Source organism: Nicotiana tomentosiformis, chromosome 12, assembly GCF_000390325.3.
Source record: "Nicotiana tomentosiformis chromosome 12, ASM39032v3, whole genome shotgun sequence".
Classification (NCBI taxonomy): Eukaryota; Viridiplantae; Streptophyta; class Magnoliopsida; order Solanales; family Solanaceae; genus Nicotiana; species Nicotiana tomentosiformis.
This window is the reverse complement of record NC_090823.1, coordinates 19771947-19797369: the sequence shown is the minus strand read 5'-3', so window position 1 is coordinate 19797369 and position 25423 is coordinate 19771947. Positions and strand designations below refer to the sequence as shown.

The 25423-nt window shown below is 33.5% G+C and overlaps 1 protein-coding gene across 1 annotated transcript; it reads left to right on the top strand.

The window, feature by feature from the left end:
• The first annotated feature begins 16685 nt into the window (after positions 1–16685).
• On the top strand, positions 16686–17532 carry LOC104105501 (14 kDa proline-rich protein DC2.15-like). Its single transcript, XM_009613821.4, has one exon. It carries the CDS (start codon positions 16761–16763, stop codon positions 17175–17177), a length of 417 nt encoding a protein of 138 aa, XP_009612116.1. The 5' UTR covers positions 16686–16760; the 3' UTR covers positions 17178–17532.
• Positions 17533–25423: the final 7891 nt, after the last annotated feature.

Genomic DNA, 25423 nt, shown 5'->3' with positions numbered 1-25423 from the left:
AACAATTCAATATACTCAATACAAATCGTAGGAATTAATTCCATATGAAATTACTAATATTTTGGATTAAACTCCAAAATTTATCTTAAAAAGCGATGGTGGGACCCACGTCTCGAATCCCGAAAAACTCACGAAATCCGAACACCCATTCCGATACGAGTTCAACCATACAAACATTATCGAATTCCGACATCGGATTGCCTTTCAAATCCTCAATTAAAGTCTTTGAAGATTTCTACCATTTTCAACTCAATCTTTACCTATTTGAACTCAATAATCTTCCCACAAATCTTATTGGTACAAGCATGTATAACTAATACTCTCACATCCAAGAATCACCTTACTAATTACCTATTTCTAGCAATTGGGAAAATAAATTCTTACCTCTTTGAAGCTCTAGCAACCCTTTGATGCGATTTCAAGGTTTGATTCAAGGTAGAGTAGTGAAATCCTTAGTCCTTCCTTTCCTCTCTCTAGAATCACTCTCTCCTCTCTCTAAAACACCAGAAAATACCCAAAATATGAACCCCAAACGAGTTAAATAAAATGTGGGTCGGGTTATAAGAACTCTCCAAATTCCGGACTGGGCTACAGACCAGGCTAGGCACGCTCTGCAGCGAGCTACCGACCAGGCTTCGCGAGCTCTGTAGCGAGATAAATACAGGATTCACGAGCTCTATAGTGAGTTAAATACCAGGCTTCGCGAGGGATATAGTACGGTCTAGCGTGCTAAAGACCTGGCTTCGCGAGGGTTATAGCACGATATAGCGCGCTACAGACCTGGCTTCGCGAGGTCGAAATAATTCAACTCCCCAATGCACTGTTCAACCCAATACGTCCGAAAATACAATACATTAGCCTACCTTGGCACCACGAAACCTTAAATTTCTTGGCGAAAGTTTACGGGACATTACAAGAAGTCAATATCCTTGTCAGAGGTCATCCCTGGCAGATCTGCGGGAAATACCTCTAGAAACTCACGCACAACAGGTATCGAATCGATGGAAGGAACCTCCACGCTAGAATCACGAACATAGGCCAAATATGCTAGACATCCCTTCTCGACCATATGTCGAGCCTTCACATAAGAGATAACCCTTCTCGACCATATACAGAGGATTTTGCACAAACAATGCCTGTTATTTTATGTATATATATTTTTATTGTTATATTATTTATTTTTAAATGTGCAACCGTCACCGGGCGAGGGATGAGTCCGGCCCAGCCCTAAGCATGTATATGCATCTCCCAACAATCCTAACACCTCTACACCCAAGGGTGTGAGTTTATGGTATATGAAGTGGATGGAGAATCACGAGATCTAAGGTATAAATTTCGGTAGAGGAAAAAACACTAGGTTTTCATATGTCCAAGCTTTCATAGACCGGGTTAGTTAATATATATGCTGGTGGAAGATAACAAGTAACCCCCTAGAATTAATCAAGGTGCACACAAGTTGGTCGGACATCATGATTATTAAAAAAAATAAAATAATCCTAACACGTCCATCCTTCAAAACTATTCTCTTTTCTCTCTCTCTCTCTCTCTCTCTCTCTCTCTCTCTCTCTCTCTCTCTCTTTTATTTTCTGATTTAATCAATAAAATTGTCATCCCAACATGGCATGTCAATTTTGATCAAGAATTTAAGTTTGTAGTAGAGCCGTCAATATGGGCTTGGCCCGTTGGGTCAGCCCAGCCCAACCCATGATTTAGTATGGCTGGGTTAGAATTTTTAGAGATCATTTAAAAACGAGGCTTTTAAGCCCGGCCCGAGTAAACCTATGGTCCGTGAGGCTTGACTTAGGCTGGGCTAGGCCGGCCCGTGGGCCTAATAAAAATATTTATAAAATATAAAAAGTATATGAGAATGTAGCATCAGAATCAACATTTAGCATTGGTGGGCGTGTTCTTACCAAGTGCAGAAGTTGCATTCATCATGAAAATGTCCAAACACTTGTTACTACTCAAAATTGGCTGCATGACTTTTCCCAAACTCAAACTGGTAATATTTTTTTTATGTGAATTTGAATATTATTAGTTTTTAAAATTTAATTATTCTTAATATTTAACTAATTAATATTGCATATGTAGATGAATGTGAAGATGTTAAGACAACCTTGTCACAAGCGGATTCAAATGTGTTTGATGAAGATGATGTGTTGGATATCCCATAAGTATCATGGACGTTCTCTTGAATAGTTTGTTTTGAGTTTTGACTTTTAGTGAATGAAATATAGTCTTGTCTTTTACTTGTTTTGGTGTTTATTGTAATATATTGAAAAAGTATAACAAAATATTAAGTTTTGCAAAAAATTTCCAACAAGATATTTTTTCACTTTTTAATATTTATCTTTTTTTTAGGTTAGTACTTAAAGAAAAAATGTAAAATTATATCTTAGAAAATGATGGGCCGGTCCGTGGGGGCATGCTGCCGACATAGGGCTGGGGTGGCTGACCATTACAAGGCCCATCAAAATAGTGGACTTGCCTAGCCCAACCCGTCAATTGCTAAAGCCCACGTGAATTGGGTTGGGCTAACCCCGACCCGACCCATATTGAAAGCTCTAGTTTGTGGTGAAATAGCACTGGTTAGCCAGTTTTCGGACTGGTAATTAAAAAATAGCCAACGTTTGTAAAGTCATTGAAAAATTGCCATTATTTTGCTGCAACACGGAAAGTTCCAGCATAATATACTGGAGATTGGTGTACGTGTGTATGAACTTCGAGCATATTATGCTGGTAATATGCTGGAACTCCAACATACGGAAAGTTTCAGCATAATATACTGGAGATTGGAGCACCTGTGTATGAACTTTCAGCATATTATGCTGGACCAGTATACTATACTGGAACTCCAGTATATTATACTGGAATATTTTTCGGATTTTGAATAGTATTTTCGTTCAAATTTATTTTTACATAAAAAATGACTAAATTTTAATTATTTTTAAAACTGTGACTATTTTTTAATTACCACTCGTAAATCTGATTATTTTTGAATTTCTTCCCTAATTTGTAGTCCCGAAAGTTGCATTATATTATCCTACTGACCTGACTAGTTAGCGCGCGCGCTCTCTCTCTCAACACTCTGGCTCAAGTTTTGTTCGCGTTAGGTGCTTAGCAAGTTGCATAATATACCTCTTTCTCAATTAATGTAGCACTAGTTGACTTGATATGGAGTTTAAAAAAGAAAGAATTTTTTTTAGATTTTATGAATTTATATAAATATTTGTTTGAATATAAAATTTTATTATAAATAAAATAAAAAATTTAAAATTAAATTATTTTAAATATAAAAATATGTCATTCAACTAGAAAGCGCGTCAAGTAAAATGTAAGGAAATAATAAAAGGACATCTTTTGAGCCTTCTCAGAGGTTGAGAACCAAAGACGTAAAAGAGACAAACTGACATTAATTATCACGATAATGGCTGCAGATCTGTCTTCCTGAGTTCGCCGCCATATGTGCTCCCTAGAAATCTATGATCATCTATGGACATGTTAAAAAACGCTATAATTTTGCGGTGTCTTTGTTCTTTTGTAATAATTGTAATTGCGGGATAAGTATATCAAAAGATTTATATATATATATATATATATATATATCATCCATATACAAAGTCTGCATATTGCATGTGAACCAACATGGCATACCCTCGGTACCGTGTACGTAATCTTTTAGAAATCCAGTCAGACCTCTCTATAATAACATCTATATATAACAACACTTCAATATAAAAGTCAAGATTTTTTCGGAACCAATTTTCATATTATGTTATAATATATATTCTCTATAATAGCACTTTGCTATAATATTCAAAAATATTCGGAACAAACGAGGCTGTTATAGAGAAGTTTGACTGTATATTTTTAAACGTTCATATATATATATATATATATATATATATATATATATATACATGGCTAGGAAAAATAATTATTCTCAGTCGACTATTCATTTTTATATTTTGCCCTAATTTTTTAAAAATAATTACGCCATCCTTCCTAATCTGTTTGGTATAATTTAGGTCGACACATAACTTTATAAATTTATTTTTGAAACATATCATTATGTTATTGTTCATAAACTATCAAAACTACCCTTCTGATGATCTGCCGCAAATTATCATATCAAAGATCTTATAGATATATCGTATTAAGGGTAAAATAAAAATATAAATATTTTATATAAAAACAAAATGTGTTAGTTTCTTCGGACAGATAAAAAGGTAACGTGTGCAAACAAATTGAAAAATAGAGAGTATTTATATTTAGATAATTAACCGATAATAGGTCTATAAAAAAGTAGATAAACATGGATCAAGAACGTAGAATAGTGGGAATAGTGAAAGAGTGAAGTGAACGAGAAATAACGAGAGACATTCAAAATTAGTACATTCTATCATTTCTATTTCTTTTTGTGGCAAGTTAGTTGTTGATTAGAACTTAGAAGAGCATTAATTGTTTTTTCACATATTTTAGCTCAGATTTTATTTCCTGAACACTTCCCCAAAAAATTATCCAAAAAGATAAAATCCCACAGAAAGTGACTGCATTGCAGAAGATAAAATCTTGGCTTATATATTCTGGCATCCATTTGCTAGGCATTGAATTAGTTTGCAGATAATCGGACATTTTCCTTTTTAGTTAGATTTGAACTATAAAAAAAATAAGAGAATGAAGGTAAAGAAGGAATAATTTCAAATGAAACTAAAATTTTATTCCATATGCTTGACGGCTATATAACAGTTGCATAGTTACCGACAATGGTTATTGCGGAGTGGTAAGCACTTTTGGAATTTTAAGTTTGTATAGTTTAAAGAGGGTGAATGAGAAATGGAGAGAAAATGAAATATTTGAGTTTTTCTCCTTGGCAAAGGGACATTGTCCCATATTGAAAGAAGAAAAGGCTTTTGATAGATATATATATAATTGCTCTTCTTCTAGCTCTTAAAGAGTTAAGAAGAAGGCAAGCCTCGCGCCGTCGTCGCTCGCTTCAGATTCAGATTCGGATTTGGTCAAAGATCGATTGATTGATTAATCTTTTTGGACAAAATTCCTTTCAATTATTTAATTAATTAATTAACGAAAAATTTAATCCGGAATAACCCGCGACCCAGTCCGATCATGCCCGTTTTCTTTCCCGGATTATTTTAAATTCATTTTCCCGTAATATTTCAAACAACCCTGTTCCAACAGCCATGGCCGTTTCTGAAAGGTTGCAAACCTTTTCAGAAACAATGCCAGCAACTCTATAAATAGAGTTTGAATCCCAAAATCTTTCCTTACGAAATTTTCTCAGCTTCTTCTTCCTCTTCTTCTGCACAAAAAATCTAATGTGTTTTACAGCCTTCGAGTGGCTCGCTGTTCACCGGCGTTTTGGTACCAACACTCCGGTGAATTAAATCGTTCTATCCTGGGAGGATATATTCCAGCACCTCCGGTACTTGAGGGGAATAATTTTCTTAAGGACACACTGTGTATTTAGTGGGCTCGATTTATTCCTATACTGTTTTTTCCAGAATTTATTTCGTTAAACAAGTATTACTAACTTTCTGTTTTGTTTATATATTTCAGAAAGTTTAATTGTTTATTACAGCAATACAGATTAATAACAATCTTAAGGAAATTATTTTATTATATTATGTACTTTGTTTGTGGAGATTAAAACCTGTGTGGTTTTCTACTCCTTCTGAATTTTACTATTCTGATTTGAAGATATAAAAAACTTCATCAGAATATTGAAATTCATAAAACGATTTGAAGAACATAAAAACTTCATCGTTTTCTGTGAAACAGTATATAAAAAACTTCGGTTTTATTTATTATACATACTATTTTTTTTGTTAATAACAGTATTGTTTACTGTTCTGGTTTTGCCATTAATTGAATTCTTCTGTTGTTTACAGTGAGAAATGGCAATTGATAACAGAAATTCTTCTGCGACTGTTGCGGCAATGACGATAGCCTCGCCAAGCCGGACTGTTGTTCCACCGGCAGAGAAATTGGAGAAATTTTTCGGAGCCAACTTCAAAGGATGGCAGCAAAGGGTGTTCTTCTAGCTTACCACACTTGGTATGCAGAAATTCACTAGTGAAGAACCTCCAGTGCCTGCTGCGGACATGCCGGACAACGAAAAATTCATGATTGTTGAGGCGTGGAAGCACACAGATTTTCTTTGCAAAGGCTATATCTTAAGCGCTTTAGAGGATGACTTGTACAATGTGTACAATGTGATGAATACTTCGAAAGAATTATGGGACGCACTTGAGAAAAAGTACAAGACTGAAGATGCATGCTTGAAGAAGTTCGTGGTTGCCAAGTTTCTAGACTATAAAATGATAGACAACAAAACTGTTAAAACCCAAGTTCAGGAGCTTCAACTTATTTTTCATGACCTTATTGTTGAAGGTATGGTCGTGAATGAAGCATTTCAAGTGGCTGCAATGATTGAAAAATTGCCTCCTCCGTGGAGAGATTTCAAGAACTATCTTAAGCACAAGCGCAAAGAAATGAAGTTGGAAGATCTTGTGATTCGTCTCAATATTGAGGAAGACAACAAAACAGCCGAGAAGAAGTCTCGTGGAAATTCAACGATCATGGGAGCTAATATCGTTGAGGAGACTACTCCAAAAAGTAAGAAGAGAAAGAGGTCTTCTGGACAGACTAAGGAGCAGAACAAAATGAAATTTAAGGGCAGCTGCTACAATTGTGAAAAAATCGGTCACAAAGCCCCTGATTGTCGTCTCCCAAAAAAGTATAAGAAGAAGGGACAAGCCAACATAGTGGAGAAGAATGATGACATTGATGATCTGTGTGCAATGCTTTCGGAATGCAACCTAGTTGGAAATTCGAAGGAGTGGTGGATTGACTCTGGAGCCACTCGACATGTTTGTGCTATCAAGGAAGCATTTGCGACTTACTCTACTGCTGGTCCCGAAGAAGAGCTTTCCATGGAAAATACTGCAACAACCAAGATTGAAGGTTATGGGAAGATATTCCTGAAGATGACTTCCGGCAAGGTGTTAACGCTCAACAACGTTCTTCATGTTCCTACTATTAGGAAGAATTTAGTTTCTACTTCTTTACTTGTTAAGAATGGATTCAAATGTGTATTTGTTTCTCATAAAGTTGTTGTAAGCAAGAATGAAATGTATGTTGGAAAGGGCTACCTCACAGAGGGCTTCTTCAAACTAAATGTAATGGTTGTTGACAGTATGAATAAAATTTCAGCTTCTTCTTATTTATTGGAGTCAAATGATTTATGGCATATTCGTTTAGGACATGTCAATTACAAAACCTTGCGGAAGTTAATTAATTTAGAAGTATTGCCTAAATTCGAGTGTAATAAATCAAAATATCAAATATGTGTTGAGTCTAAGTTTGTAAAACATCCTTATAAGTCTATTGAAAGGAATTCAAATCCTTTAGACTTAATTCATACTGACATTTGTGATATGAAGTCGACACCATCACGAGGTGGGAAAAAGTATTTTATTACTTTTATTGACAATTGCATTCGATATTGTTATGTTTATTTGCTTAATAGTAAGGATGAAGCAATTGAAGCATTTAAGCAATACAAGAATAAAGTAGAGAATCAATTGAATAAAAAGATCAAAATGATTAGAAGTGATAGGGGTGGAGAATATGAATTTCCGTTTGCAGAAATATGTTCGGAATATGAAATTATCCATCAAAATACTGCACCTTACACACCTCAATCCAATGGAATTGCGGAAAGAAAAAATCGGACATTAAAAGAAATGATGAATTCTTTATTAATAAGTTCCGGATTACCGCAGAGTTTGTGGGGTGAAGCTATCCTTACAGCTAACCGAATACTCAACAGAGTACCCCACAGCAAAACACAATCTATTCCATATGAAAAATGAAAAGGAAGAAAACCCAACTTGAAATATTTCAAAGTGTGGGGGTGTCTAGCAAAGGTACAAGTTCCTTTACCTAAAAGGGTTAAAATCGGACCAAAAACTGTTGATTGCATTTTCATTGGATATGCTACAAATAGTACAACATGTCAGTTTTTGGTTCATAAATCCGATATTCCTGAAATTCACATTAATACGGTAATGGAATCAGATAATGCTAAATTGTTTGAAAGCATCTATCCGTATAAAACTGAATGTGAATTGTTAAGTGAAAGACCTAAACGACCTCGGGAAGAACAAAAGGAAAATACTCCAAGTATAGAAGATCCAAGGCGTAGCAAACGTCAAAGAACATCTACTTCCTTTGGACCAGATTTTGTGACATTCTTGCTTGAAAATGAGCCTCAAACTTTTAAAGCAGCTATGTCATCTTCTGATTCAGCGTTTTGGAAAGAGGCAATCAATAGTGAGATTCAATCAATTTTGGATAACCATACATGGGAATTGATAGATCTTCCTCCGGAAAATAAGCCTTTAGGTTCGAAATGGATCTTTAAACGGAAAGTAAAAGCTGATAGCACTATTGACAAATATAAGACAAGACTTGTTGTCAAAGGTTATAGACAAAAGGAAGACCTTGATTACTTCAACACTTACTCACCAGTAACGAGGATAACATCTATTAGGGTGTTAGTGGCACTACGGCCGTGTATGGTCTTGAAATCCATCAAATGGATGTTAAAACAACTTTCTTTAATGGAGAATTAGAGGAAGAGATTTACATGGAATAACCTGAGGAGTTTGTGGTAACTGGTAAAGAAAAAAAAGTGTGCAAACTTGTTAAGTCGCTTTATGGACTTAAACAAGCACCCAAACAATGGCATGCCAAATTTGACCAAACAATGTTAGCAAGTGGGTTTAAAATCAACGAGTGCGACAAATGTGTTTACATTAAAAACACTCCAGGTCATGAAGTCATTGTTTGTTTATATGTTGATGGCATGTTGATAATGAGCAAAAACATGGCAGATATAAATGCTACTAAGCACATGTTGGCTAGCAAATTCGATATGAAAGACTTAGGAGTTACTGATGTGATCTTAGGAATCAGAATTCACAAGACTCCACAAGGTGTAGCATTATCACAGTCCCACTACATTAAAAAGGTACTTGACAAGTTCAAATATTTGGATTTCAAAATTGCCAAGACTCCAATTGACGTGAGTTATGCACTTCAAAAGAATGAAGGTGAAAGTGACTCACAACTGGATTATGCAAGAGTATTGGGAAGTTTGATGTATATCATGAATTGTACGCGACCAGATATAACATGTGCTATTAGTAAACTGAGTCGGTTTATAAGTAATCACAATCACATACATTGGATGGCAATGAAACGAGTTTTGGGGTTTCTCAAATATACCCAAAATTACGCTTTGCATTATAACAAATATCCCTCCGTGATCGAGGGATATAGTGATGCAAATTAGATCACTGGATCATCTGAAGTTAAATCTACGAGTGGATATATTTTCACAATTGGGGGTGGAGCAGTGTCTTGGAAATCATCCAAACAAACATGCATCGCCCATTCTACAATGGAATCTAAATTCATAGCTTTAGATAAGGCCGGTGAAGAAGTTGAATGGCTCCAGAATTTCTTGGAAGATATTCCATTTTGGCCCAAACCTTTGGCACCTATTTATATACATTGTGATAGTCAAGCGGCAATAGGCAGGGCAAGGAGCGTTATGTATAACGAAAAATCTCGTCATATACGACGGAGACACAATACCGTTAGACAACTACTCTCTAGTGGTGTTATCACAATTGACTACGTAAAGTCAAGAGATAACGTGTCAGATCCACTTACAAAAGGCCTATTTAGAGAGGCAGTTGAAAGATCATCAAAGGGAATTGGGTTAAGGTCTAGGACAAGTCATCATGGCGATAACTCTACCTAGCAGACTGGAGATCCCACGAACTAGGTTCAAAGAGATCAAACAAAGTTATGAATGACGGTTCAACATTGTCAAATAACTCAACCCATTCTCGTGATGAAGACAATATTCAGAATCGAGGTAAAGCATTAAGGCTTTTTGATGAGTCAACAAAGCTTAAAGGTTTTTAATGATTTGCTAAGTCTGGAAGGATATGATCAGATAGTGTGTCTATAGGATTACACGTTTAGAAATCACCTATGTGAGTGTGAAGTGTAAGCCGCTTCAAGGGGAATGAAAGTAAAGGCCCATTCTCTAAGCACTCATGAAACCAGGCGGTGTTCATGGCTGAAACGAACACAACCGTGAGAACCATAGATGGTTAAGGATTGATTGTGTGACTTATGTTGTCTAGGTATACAACAAAACTCGACGGTTCAAAGATATCAAATCTACCGATTGACCGAGAATATCCGATATAAGTTCACTACGGAAAGTTCAAAGGGAAACCTACTTATCCAGATGCAATTAATTCTTGCATGTAAAACACACACGCGTTTGTGCATTCCTTTATTTTATAGTCATTCCCCATTCATGTGGGGGTTGTTGGGATTTTAAGCTTGTGTAGCTTAAAGAGGGTGAATGAGAAATGGAGGAAAAATAAAATATTTGAGTTTCCCTCCTTGGCAAAGGGACATTGTCCCATATTGGAAGAAGAAAAGGCTTTTGATGGGTATATACATAATTGCTCTTCTTCTAGCTCTTAAAGAGTTAAGAAGAAGGCAAGCCTCGCGCCGTCGCTCGCTCGCTCGGCTTGGCTTCGGATTCGGATTTGGTCAAAGATCGATCGATTGATTAATCTTTTTGGACAAAATTTCTTTCAATTATTTAATTAATTAATTAACAAAAAATTCAATCCGGAATAACCCGCGATCCGGTCCGGTCAGGCCCGTTTTCTTTCCCGAATTATTTTAAATTTATTTTCCCGTAATATTTCAAACAACCTTGTTCCAACAGCCATGGCTGTTTCTGAAAGGTTGCAAACATTTTCAGAAACAATACCAGCAACTCTATAAATAGAGTTTGAATCCCAGAATCTTTCCTTACGAAATTTTCTGAGCTTCTTCTTCTTCTTCTGCACAAAAAATCCAGTGTGTTTTACAGCCTTCAAGTGGCTCGCTGTTCACCGGCGTTTTGGTACCAACACTCCGGTGAGTTAAATCGTTCTATCTTGGGAGGATATATTCCAGCACCTCCGGTACTTGAGGGGAATAATTTTCTTAAGGATACACTGTGTATTCAGTGAACTCGATTTATTCCTATACTGTTTTTTCCAGAATTTATTTCGTTAAACAAGTATTACTAACTTTCTATTTTGTTTATATATTTTAGAAAGTTTAATTGTTTATTACAGCAATACAGATTAATAACAAGTACTCCTTCATTCTTAACCCGAGGTCTCGGGTTCAAGTATGGATATAAAGTCGCTTTTGTTAGGGAGCATTTTACTCCTCAATATGGTATTTATCGGCGCGAATCCGAATTTAGTCGAGCCCCAAGCGAGTGAAAAAAAAAACAGTTGCATGTTTGTCACTTCCCCCTCTGTTTGTTATGGAAGCATTAGTAGCAGATAAATTAGGAACTATTTTTGCTAGACAATTATTAACAACTTGTTTGGATTGTTGTTACATATCGTTTCATAATATATCGTATTGTATTGTTTAATAAATACAATATTTGAATAGATTGTATCATTTGTCGTCGTTTCATGATGTCACACACCAACAATATGAACAATAAACTTGCAATATTATTAAGAAAAGATAGGATATATACAAAGTAGAATTATTATATAAAACAGTAGGATAAAGAAAAAAATATTATAATTTAATAATAAGGAAGGGCAAGATGAGAGAAAATAACAATATCACCACACTAAATACATCGTTCCATAAAGTGACACTTTTCGTCGTTACGTAACGATTGATCTAGTGCCACGATACAATAAAATTTTCAGTATAATGTTTTTTAAACCGTGAGAACTTGTGAATACTTTTGCAGCAGCTCACAGGTCACCTGCCGAAATTACACTATTTGTCGTCTATACTAGCGATAAGTACTATTATAATACAAAATTGTGGTACTTTTTCGAACTTTAACATAACTGTATTAAATACTAGTTCGTGTTACGAATATATTATATTATGAATGTTCATTTAATATTCTATTTTAAATAAGTTTTTCGAAGAAACTTATCCATATGGGATTTTGTCGTAAATATGTTTATCTATTTAGTACTCTATTAGAAATAAGCCTTTTGAAAAAGTTTATTCTTTCGGTACTCCGTTATGAATAAATATTATTTCCGGTAGAAGATTATATCTATAACTGGTACAATGAGCGTATCCTTTCGATACTCCGTTATGGATAAATATTACCCCCGGTAGAAGATTATCTATATCTGGTACAATAGCAGCTCACAAGCAGCTTGCAGTAGCAGCTTACACAACAGTTTCCTTTTTCTATAAACAAAGGAGATTTCAGTTTATTATGTACATTGATTTGAAATTGAATAATATATCAGTTTCTCTCTATACTTGTTTTTTCTTTACAGTCTTTATTTTATAACAGTTCGAACTTACAGATTTTATTTATAGTGAAAGCGAATTATGTGTAACTATTAAGGCTCGAATTATTGGTCGTTGAGAGTCCTTACAAAATGAATGAATTTCCATGTTTTTATAGACTAAATATTCTTCTTAACGTAGAGGAACCTCACTACTAAACCCTATCCGTTTTGGTATTATGAAAAGCGTCTTTTTCCAATACATATAATAGTATTTTATAGGTTTTCATTACGGTTTAGGGTTAGACTAGCTAATGAACCGATTTATTAACTAACACCCCTTATAGTTGCTAGACCCAAAAACTATATGTTTTTTAACAGTAAATTTTGCCAACAAAGTTATGTGGGGTGGCAAATATCCTAATATTTTTAATCAGAAGTATAAGATTTGAATCCAAGAAATGAAGTCATTATTATATGAAGTACTTTATCTTCCAAAGTGAAATTTTTTATCTTTCAAAGTGGAATTTTTCGACATAAATCAAAATTAATCAGGATTTAGGGCGGATATCAAACATCCGTATAGGAAACCCAAAAACGAAAATTTATACTCTCTATATTTCAAATTAGATGAGGTACTTTCCATTTTAGTTTGTTCCAAAATAAATGACACATTTCTAAATTTGAAAATAATTCAACTTTAAACTCTTTATTTTACCCATTTTACCTTCAATGAGAAGCTTTTATAACTACACAAATGTCATGGCCCCACTAATCTTTTACCCCTTAAACTTTTAAGACCACAAATTTCAAAAGTCTTCTTCTTCTTTCTTAAACTTCGTATCGAGTCAAACTATCTCATATAAATTGAACGGTGGGAGTAGTCAAAATTTGATCAATACACCACTAGGTCCAACTACTCTTCAAATAAGATAAAAGGCAAAACCATAAAAGAGAAAGTACACTAACTGTATCTCTATTCTCTTGAAATGTTCACATCTTTCACTGTGCGGTAAAGGGATGCTATGTCACAATAGCACTGAATATAATTGGTCCTATGTTGTTATGAATCATATGTTCTTTTCCTTGTATAGGTCCTACATTAATATTATCAAGGAATTGGGACAGATTAAACAAGATAAACTAATAAGTGTTAGGGCGGTTGGAAAAGACCGGACTACAATGGTCTATTATAAGTTAATTAGTGAAAATGATAAAAAAAAATATTATTTATATTTATGAGTACTTAATTTATTAGCATTAATATTTCAAGAACATAAAGAGATCACTTTATCCACCATATTTTTCATCTCGCTTGACTAGGAAAAGGACAAGAAAATAAGACGAATTATTCAAAAAGAATTTATCATATATTTTAGCTACCGTGCGTATCAAGTTTAGTAATCTTAATTTGAGTTATCAACCTTGCATTGATATAATTTCTAATTAATGGTCAATAAAAAATATTGTTTTGTTGTGAACCAATTAAATCCCTCGTTGATTGTTAAGAGTATTTGTAATAGGTTTATAGGTTTGAGTCGATTCTCCCAACTAATATGTCAGTCTTTTGAGTCAAATTCTCATATTTGTTTTAATTGTTAAATATCATAAAGAAAAATATTTTTCATGAAAACTTACTCCTTCATACCAAAAGGCACTTTTAGTTCCAAATAAGATTTTGAGATTGAATTTCTAATACAATTTGATTTAGGTAATAAAATTAAGATGAGGGGAAATGCCTTAAATGGTCAACTAGAGAGATTTTTTTGTAGACTTGGAAAGAGAAGTTTCATACTATCAATTTGTTTTACCTAGGTCCAGAGGCTATATTAGCTAGTGTTGTGCATTATTTGAGTCAACCCGAATATTTGAACCAATCCGTATTATTTGGATTGGTTTGAATTGTATTTTAGCTCTTTGGATCGAAGTTCAGATCTTTAATTTAATTATTTTGGATATCGGATTGGATACGATTTGATCCAATTTACATCCAAACCAATCCGAAACCCGAAATTTATATTTTACATGTAAAGTAAGGGTGCTCTTTTAAAAATTCTAAGGTTTCTTTGTTATTTCTCTCATTGTTTTTGCCTTTTCTTTCCTTTCAATATTAAAAGTAAAAGATATAGAAATAAATGAGTTTTGCTATTGAAAATGGTAGGAGATAGTATATTAAAATTATTTATTTTATCATCTTAATAAGGCGTACAATCTGAACCGAAATTCGAAATATTTTCCGATTCAGACATCAAAATCTGATCCGATCCGAGTTTAATTTGGTTCGGATTCAGATTGCAATTTACAAAATTCGAAATTATAATCTGAAAGATGCTAAATTCTATTCGATCCATGAACATACCTAATAGTATTAGCTATGAGTTTTGTCCTTAAGTAATCATTGTTCTATCTTGTGGGGCGCTAAGGGAAGGAAAATAAGTGGTTGGGGTGCGAATGGAAAAAAAAAAAAAAAAAAACACTACCACATAACTATTTACATCAAACATTCTACTTTATTATTGATTAAGCAATATATTGAAGCGAAACTTTACTTTAGTTAATCATAATTAAGTGAAAAATAAATATATAAAAAATACTTGTTATATTTTTATTAGTTTAATATAAGCATTTGGTGTAAATAATTTTTTTCAGAAGTAAAGAGAGGGTAAAGAAAAAAAGGATAGAAGATAGGACCAACTTATACAAATATCTTATCACCCAGGATTGTGGTGAGCTTCACTTTTAACCAACGGTCTCAGGTTCGAGCTCCGAAAATGAAAAAAATCTTGATAGGAAGCATTTTCCTTCCTTACGCGACTCAAATTTTCAAATACGAATATCGTACACATGGCGTAAAAGTTATGTGCTGAATCATAATGGTGCGCACGTGAGATCATGTGTAAAACGTAGGAAGTTCAACGACTTACTTTCAGATTGAACATAAATTCCATTTCTCACGAATAGAAAGAAGAATTGAATTATAACTAAAAGAATCATCTTTTAGGTACAATCCAAAAAGAAACGAATCACTGCTGATCGAATAAAAAGATATTTTCTTGCAAAGGAGGACCCTCAATTACCAATATAAGGTAGACAACGAACAATTTTTTGTGTACTATATAAATAGCCCACTAGTTTTCTAGAATTCTATGTATTATATAATTAATTAGCTGGAGAAAAAAAAGGCACCACTGTTCTTGAATCTGATTATTAACAGACCAAGAAATTCAGAACCCAACTTGTGTATTCTTAGCTTTAACACAAACCTCCAAATTCTTGGCTGTGTTTTTTGCATAGAGTCAAAGATCATTACATAATGGCACATGGGTGCTTAAAATTTCTCCATCTTGTGTATATATATGCATGTTAGCACCAAAGTGATCCAGATATCTCGATCGGGTTCGAGCTCCGAATATGGAGTTGCTTATGTTAGGAAGTTTTATCCTCAATATTGGATTTTCTGATACGAATTCGGACGTAGTCGAACTCCACTAATGTGGTTACTGAACCAAAAAAGTAGAAAGAATTCTACCTTTGATTAATTTTTCAGTATAATAATTATAGTGTCTCAATCTCAAACAAGTTGGGACGGCTATAATTTTCATTGTTCGTATCACTCCATTTTTGCCCCTTTTAATTACTCAGTAATTGTTTAGTTTTGATTTTGGTCTTTCTCTTCACTCTTAAAACACTTGAAATTGATCCACTGGTAAAAACAATTAAAATAATTAGCCTTGTTGCTAGCGGAATTAGTAAAATTGTAAAAGATGATCATAATAATCTCAGTAACTTAATTTGATGCATTATCTTTCGAACCCTCGGAAAACAATTGCGGGATTTAAACTTAATACATTGAACGTTTAAGGTTTTAACTATTCAATCTACTTGCACTTTTAAAAATATGATTTTAAAATTTAAAATTTATTAAAATTTTAGTAATTTTTAAATATTTATACATTTGTAATACATACATAGATAACATACATAGATACATATATCACCGCTGAGAGGTGTGTGGTAGGATGATTAGAATCTCTATATTTTATAGATTTCGAATTTGAACTCTAAGAATAGAGAACTAACCTTTTGATAGGGAGCAATTTACCTTCCTTAGTGTCCTTACCAAGCGCAAATCCAATTAATTGAATTAGTGAATTTTAAATACCTAACGATTAAACTAATGAAAAAAAACCAAAATCAAAAACGCCAGCAGTGCAAGGACTGAGACTGGAAAAAAAATTGCTGAATAAACTATGGTATAAATCTACTATTTCAACACTATAAATACCTCCATGCATTCACTACCTTGTACTCATCACTTCACCAAGAAAACTACTTCTTAAAATCAATTTTTTTTTAATTAAAAAAATGGCTTCCAACAAGGTTTTCTCTACTCTTGCTCTTTTCCTTACCTTTAACCTAATTTTCTTCACATTTGTTTCTGGTTGTGGAACTTGTCCTAAACCAAAACCACCCCCAAAACCAAAGCCTTCTTGTCCTCCAACTCCATATGTTCCAAAAAAGGAAACTTGCCCAATTGATACACTAAAATTAGGTGTTTGTGCTAATGTTCTTGGATTGGTTAATGTTGTTGTTGGTTCACCACCTGTGAAACCTTGTTGTAGTCTTATTTCAGGACTTGCTGATGTTGAAGCTGCTCTTTGTCTTTGTACTGCTATTAAGGCTAATGTTTTAGGCATTAATCTTAATGTACCTATCTCATTGAGTTTGCTTCTTAATGTTTGCTCCAAAAATGTCCCTTCTGGCTTCCAATGTCCTAATTAATTGAAATAAAGGACAGTGCAGTGCACAAAGTATTCTGTGCTCACTCACGATTCGGAAAAAGTTAAAATTCAAAGTTTATCTCATTGTTTGTATTTTCTTGGAGGGATTTCTATTTTTCATATTTACCTTTTTCTTTTATTTGTTTTTTTTGGGTGGGGCTTACCATTGAGATGAAATTTGTGGGTTGTGCTCAAGTATTGTTAAGTGTCTTATTTACCAGTCGAAGTTGTTTATTGTTGAGATTGGAAAAAGAAATTCCAGTTTTTATTCAGCATATCATATTGTTTTCAATGTGTAATTTGAGTTGAAAAGTTTTTTATTTTCTTCAATAAATAGTGGCTTTTATTAAGTGGCACTTAATAGTTCAGTTGGTTTGTTTCTTGTATTTTAGATTCTTGGCCTCATTTCTTCCTTAACATTATATCATATTCCACAGTAAAATATTCCAGCGGTTTCGATTTTTCCTTTGCAAATAAATATTCCTTATACATATCCGTTGATTAAATCAATCCAATATATACAAGATAGATGTTTTCATATACATATTTACAATTAAATCATGAATAAATAATGTGTTTTCTTTTCAACTTTTAATTGCTAAGTTAAACTGTTTGATTAGATTAAACACTAATTACGAGTAAGTATTTACTCAAATATTCTGGTGCATAACATAATCGGATTGTTTGCATTCATTATATCCTAATTCCTAGGAGCAATTTAGAAGAATAAATATATGTTTATTATTATAAAATTAACCATGCACTAACAATTGAATGTACGCTTATGCATAGCCATATAGTACGAGAAGGCTCCATTTTGGATTTGTATAATTTGTTCGAATTTTGAGGATACGTAAAGAAGCTATGTTTCGTAGGAGGAAGATAAACTCAAATGAACCTCAATGAATAACTGATTTTGGATCTATGTTTGGTTGATTTAATTATCTTAGCTTTATTATGTCAATTAAATTAGGTGGTCGGCTATTTGGGTTAATTCTTCAAACTAATAACTCACAATAAAAGTGGTGGACTTTTTCTTCCTCTAACAAGATGTCTTGAATTTGAGTCCTAGAAATAATTTTTTTTTTGTAAAAGGAGCTTCTCTCTTTAATGAGTCTTATGCAAAGCGAATCTGAATTAATCGGGACCCTAAAGTGAATATCGAACACTGGGTGGAAAAAAAACAAACTACGGATAATGACTCATATCTTAGTTTGCAATTAAATTCTCTAAGTCAGCTAAGAGGACCACAGCAGTTTGGGGAGATCTCAACTCTCGTCGCTCTTGTTTCTATCAGAGTTGTGCAAGTTTTGAATAGCATGAGATTATTTTGTGATCATATTAGTTCTATTACTATTAACCCACATTTAGTTTGATGTTTGTTTTTTGCATATATATATATATATATATATATATATATATATATATATATATATATATATATATATATATATATATATATATATATATAGCTAAATTTTAAGTCAAGACTATTTCTTTTTATGCAGCCAACCATGTTCAAATGTGACCCAAAAGGAATAAAGTAGATACAACTTTGTCTCCCTCCATGCCCTATATATAGCTGCAAGAATTTTGCTACCACATGGTATGATCCTTTATCCTTGTATAATTTTAATAGATAGAAGCTAAAGTGTTAGTGATAAGACTACTATTTACTCGTAAAATGGTATAGTTAAATTTATAACGTGGTTTATAGACAAGTAAATCGATTTGACCCAAAAATAATAAATAAATAAGAACGAAAATAAGATTAACGAATGAAATTAAAGGACATAATAAGCCCGACTAAAGACTTAACCTTTCAGATGACAAAGGTGAATGCAATGTTCAAATGTTAAAATTAAGCGTAATATCATAATAGATTATAGCTTTTCATGTCCCGAATGTTTCATGTCCCGCAATAGATGTCAATCCTCCCGGTTAACAGCAACTATATAAGGGTTCAATTCTTCTCGGTCAACAAAAGGCTCCAGTTTTAGTCAAATAACTAATAATGGAAATATGAAAAGCCCGTCTGAAATGTAGTTCACCGGTTCCATCACCATTCAAAAACCTTTTAATCACTTTCCACAACTTTTCGATAATGTGCTTCTACTTCCATTCGTTCCTCTTTATGAAGTGATGATAGATAAATTACGATTTACATACATCAAACTCTGGTATTATATATGGGTAGAACCGAGCTCTATGTTTGATTGGGGCATTTGGAACAATAGGTCAAGGCTCGGCACCTACGTAAGAGATCGAAGTTACAGATGTAACTGAGCTCGATATCGAGGATCGAAGTTCGAACAAATTCATCAGATTTGTCCTCGAGTTTATCGGGGGCACGACCGACCCCGCTTCTGATTAACGACCTCGAAGAAAAGTTTTGCCAACTCACACGACAAGTATCCATGATTTTCGCATTGACCAATCATTATGACGGAAATTACGGGATTAAGTCAAAAGGGGAGCCAACGGTCTACATAATGTCCTATAAAATAATGTCTTAAAGGTTTAATCTCCCTATATATATAAAGGGGATGGAGTAATTTATTGGACATATTGTAACATACTTAAGAGAACAAGATACTATTTTTTCAGCTTTGTTCATATTATTCTCGCTTCAATAATATCACATCTAAATTCGAAGGAAATTAACCTTGGGAGGCTTAAGTTGTTCAATCTGCATGGTTTGTATTTATTTTTTTTACTTATTGTGAGCACCTAATTTTTGACTATATTTGAATTTTTATGACCTTATACTATGTAAATATTTTTAAAAATTTAATATATATTTTATTTTTAGCTTTGTTATATTTTTTATATAGGGTAAGAATTATAAATAATTTAAAAGGTCAAATTATTACTATTAGTATTATTTTTATTTTTTATCTTTATTTTTAAATAAAATAAATTTAAACAAAAACCGAAAAAATTAAAAACAATAATTTTCGAATGGAGTAAAATAATAGGAAAATTAAAAGTAAGGAATAAAAAAGTAAAAGTAAAAGAATGTGAAAATTTAAAAAATTAAAAATAAAAGAATTTGGAATTAAAAATAAAAGTAAAGGTAGCTGAAATTGTTTTTTAAAAAAAGTAAAAGTAATTAGAAATTAAAAAAAAAAAGTAAAATAAGTGGAAAATTAAAAAATAAAAAGTAAAATAAGTGGAGAATAAAATAAGAAAAGTAAAAAAAAGTGGAAATTTAAATATTATAAAAGTAAAAAATAGGAAATTAAAAAATAAAAGTAAAGGAAAGTGGGGAATTATATATTTTTTTTAAAAAGAATAATGGGAAGTGGGAATTTTTTTTAATTAAAAATAATAAAATAATAAAAACAAATCTGAAAAAAATCCGATTTTTTTTCTATAAATAGAAGAGAAATGTGGGGAGGGAGAAGGAGGAGGAAAAAAAAAAGAGAGAGGAGGGAATTGAGAGAATTTTGTTTTCTTCTTCTATGCTAAGGAAATTTCTACTCATGTCATTCTTTCTTCATCTCTTCTTTTCGAAAACTCTAGCTATTTATCAACCAAAATCCAACAAAAATACTTCTTAACATCCCTTTTTACACGCCAAAAAGTGAAGTCAATAGTCGAGGTCGAGGATTCCGTTGGAGCTCCGTTCACTTGCTTTGATATTTTTCTTCGCTTATGCTTGTTCGACGGTCGTCTGAGTTACTGTACATGTTCTTGGAAACTCATTTAATTGAAAATTTTACATTTAAAGTTTATTCTTTCCTCTATTCTTTTAATCTTATTTCATGTGATTTTATTTATTTGCCTTTAAACTTTATAAATAATAATGTAAATTAGTCCTTAAATGCTATATACTTAATCATGTTTCTGAAAATAAAGTATTCAAACTTGCTTTAAAGTTGGGAAGATTTGGACCCTAATGAGTTTGGGCTTCAATTGTTGGGTTGTAGGGTATTGGTATATGATGGTTTATTTATTCAAATATTTAAAATCATACACTTCTTCCACAAGTAATTTCATAATTCATGACCTTCACAATAATCTCAAACTTAGGAAAGAAACAAATCATGAATGCGCTAGAATGCTTTAGGCGTACTCATAATTAATTAAATCATCGTGATTATGTATACATTTGCGTGACATAATTACGATTTCCAAAACTAAAATCAAGGTATTCGTTCGCGCAACTTTGAACGAAACAACCTTAAATATAATAAAAATGCTATTAATTGCGTGCACATACACATGACATGATTTTGGCACAATAAACAAAAAGGATTCACACACGTGATTCGTTTCAAAGATAATTCCATATTTTAATATAAAAGCGGATAAATAAAATATGGAAACCAACAAATTATAGTTTATCTAAAATTAATTCAAGCCAAGTTGTAGTCAAAAAAGCGACCGTGCTAGAACCACGGAACTCGGAGAATGACTTACACCTTCTCCCCGATCAATAGAATTTCTTACCCGGACTTTGTTTTCGCAGACCAATAATAATAGAGTCAAACTTTCCTTTGACTAGGGATTCAAATAAAAGGTGACTTGGAACCCCCAAAAAATCAATTCCAAGTGGCGAATCTGTAAATAAAATAATTACTATTCAAATTTGTCACTTTAATTGGAAAAACTCTTTAACCCACAATAATCCATAACACATATATCTTTTGGGGGGGAGGGGGGGTATAAAAGGGATGTGACAGCTCTGGCGACTCTGCTGGAGAAAATAACTCAGAACTTCTGGTTCAGAGTTCAGAATTCGAGCTTGTAATGTGATCTATACTTGGCTTTCTTGATTGTTGATATTACTGTGTTTATGGGCCTAATGTGCAAATTTTTGCACATTTACCGCTTTGATATTATTTGAACTATATAAACCGCCTTCTTACGCCTCCCTTCTGAGTCTTCTGAATTTATGGTGCACACGTGCGCGTGGCCCACTATTCTGTTAGAGGTCATACCAAATAGAACGAGGATGGATCAGTAACTAGGCTGGGTAGACTTTCGTACTCCCGGTACGTTGCCCCCACCTTGGCTCGAGCTGTCTGCTTGGGTAAGCCAGATCTAAAACACCCACCCCCCGAATTTTAAACCTAGAATAATATAGCCTCATGCCGGATCCCTAGTTTCATCACGTGTATTTGACTTTGGGGACTCAACACAGGGGTTGGGCACGTATAAGACAGGTGTACCCAAAAATAAAAGACCATCATGATGCATCCTACGTGTTATTTGTGTATTTTGTTTGATCTGATTTGCATATTGACCGGCTGCTCGAATAAATACAAAAAATTAAGAAAAAGCAGAAGTGAGAAGTAGGAGAGAGAAAATTCATCCGGTTTCCAAAAATTTCGGTATTTGAAAAATCTAGAAACTCTGCTGAAGTTTTGAAAAAAAAATGAGAAAAAGAAAAGTCATTTCAAAATGAGTCAAAATATTATGGTTTCCTTGTTGTGTCAAAACCTACCGAACTACGCGGATCTAATTCTGACCGGATGTGAGATACGTTGGCAAACCTCATCGGTTCCGACCCTAATTTTTTTTAAAAAAATCAAAAATATTTTCCCTTTCCTTAATTCCTTCTTAGAATTCTTTCCTTAGAAAATCCAAAAAAAATATTTTCCTTCTTTTCTAAAGTCTTTAATTCTAAAAAATAAAAACAAAAAAACATTCAAATCAAAATCCAAATTATTTTCTTTCTTCTTTAGAATTCCTTCTTTAAAAAAATTCAAAAATTCTATAATAAAACAAAACTCAAAAATAATAATATTTAAAAGTCTTTATATAAAAAAAATGGGTTAGTCTATTCTTGATCTTCCCTAAACTACGTAATGATCTGATTCATGCAGCGTCATGATACGTAGGCAATCCTCATCGGATTCGATCATATCCATAAACAAATTGAGTAAAAAAAATAAATCGAAAAAAAAAGGAAAAAAAAATTTAAGTGAAAAAGAAAGAAAAAAGTGACAAAAGAAAAATAATAGAGAAAAACAAAGAGTGAAAAACAACAAAAAGAGAAAGAAAAAGAAATCAAGATATGAAAAATAAAAATAAAATATATATATATAAAAAAGCCTCCCCATAAGGAATCAGTTCACCTATGTTGGTGAATCATACTTGAGTTTGTTCCAAAAGCTAGTCAGGATAGGTCTACTGCAGTCAGTAGCCCCGAACCGGGCAAACTCTGAGTCCCCCTCGCACCGGGCTAATGATAGATGTGAATACTACTCTGGAGCAGTGGGACATGAAACGGAAGATTGTTGGACTCTTAAGAGAGCGGTGGAAGACCTCATCGAGGTCAAGACAATAATGCTTAAAGATGAAGAGGCCCCTAATATGATGAACAATCTTCTTCCTACTCACACCAATAGGCCAGTAGTCGAAATGATATGTGAAGATGATGGATTTGATCCGGCACTGAAGGTCATTACAGCCATTGCCGAGACAGAAGAAAAGCCAAAAAAACGGTCGCCAAGCCTGAAAGTCCCCCATCAGACGGGAGTCTCGGTAGCCAATCTTGCTATCCTTTCTGTGTTCGGATTATCTCAGGGTGTGATCCAGATATTTTACTTTATTGTCTTACTTTCCAATGTAAACCCTTCTATTTTTAAAATTCAAAAAAAAATAAAATTAATATTTCGTTGTCCATGAATGTCTCTTTTCTTATTCTCTTTTCAGTTCTGTTAATACAGATTTTAATGACATGACATGACATGCTTGCGGACTTCATGCCCAGATCCTAAAATGTTGTCAGACTTTGAAATAACGATTCAAGAGTCAGAATGCAATGAAGATAAGTTTAAGGAAATAAATCAAAGAATCGGAACAACTAAGGGAAATTGGCTCCAGATTGAAAAGGTCCATACATTGTAACAAGAGTACTACCAAAAGAGAGCGTTGTACATGGGAAACATCGAAGGAAATATCCCTGAAACAACTGTCAATGCAAGTACAGTCAAAAGATACTATGCTTGATCCTCTATGTAGCATTAATGTTCTCTAATTGGGATGACGAAGGCTTTCATTCTCGCTATCCAAACATTATCAACCCTTTGCTAACCCTTTTGAGCCGATTCTCTTTTCTTTGATTACCCTCTTTGGAACTTGGAAGTTATTATTGAAAAAGAAAATGAATGAAAATGTAAAAAAAAAAAAGAAAAAAAAAGGAGAGAAAACAAGACAAAACAGAAGAAAAACAAAATAAAAACAAAAAAAAATAGTTACCTTGAACTACGTTCGACTTGATTCCGAAAGGATACGTAGGCAGCCTCTCTCTGGGGTTTAGGCACAGCAAAATAAAAATCCACATTTCCAAAAAAAAAAAAAAAAACTGAAACTAGGGCAGATGTTACAATGGTTCGGCGATGGTTTCGCCTTAAAGGTTCCAAAGTTGTAATTCAATCCAAATCCTTTTTACCATAATCTTTTTCAAGTCTTTCCGATCAATCAACGAGAATGTTTAAAATTGAATGATACAGTCACTTGGATCTGGTGCAACCAAAATGAGAGAAATAAAATGAGAGAGTCTTTTTGGTAAAAACCCTCATGGGCACCGTAAGGTGATGGTAAGCATAGAAATTAAAATGAGAGAGTCTTTTTAGTGAAAACTCGCAAAGAGCACTATAAGGCGATGGTGAGGAGAGAGAGGTCAACTGGTGAAAACCCACAAAGGGCGCCACTGATCGAAAAGAGGATCCTCACTACCATTGGCATCGACACAATCCTAGGCAAGGTTTCTCGATTTCGAGGCAAAAGTTGTGATGAATTTCTAAGGGTCGGACGATTTACACAGATCAGGTATCCAGTCCAAAAGGTATGTCATGTTCATTGAAGTCCGCATGTACTTCAGATAAGTCCTTTCCTTTCCCCGAAAGGGATACCTCTTGTCTATATTCATTGTCCATTCCATTATTTGTTATACTTTGAATCCATTTAGGTCTAACTTTGTTCCAAAAACTAAGGCAAAGAAGGGATGGCAAGAATGATTTACAAGGCTCTCATTGATACAAGCTAATATACAAAAAAGGCACCGAGACTTGGCTGGGGCATCAAGTCGACCCCGACTGGCCATGGCGGCCGATGCTTAGAAATCAAAAACTCTTGTAAGGAGGAAATCAAATTGAAAGTGCCTACAAGGCAAAATGAAGTTGAATAGGTTAAGTACCAAGTGGCTAACCGTTTTGGCAAAGTTTGAAAAGCCAAAGGTTCCCCAATGCTCTGAAATTAAAAGTTTTGGAGGAAAGAAGTCGAAAGTGAAAT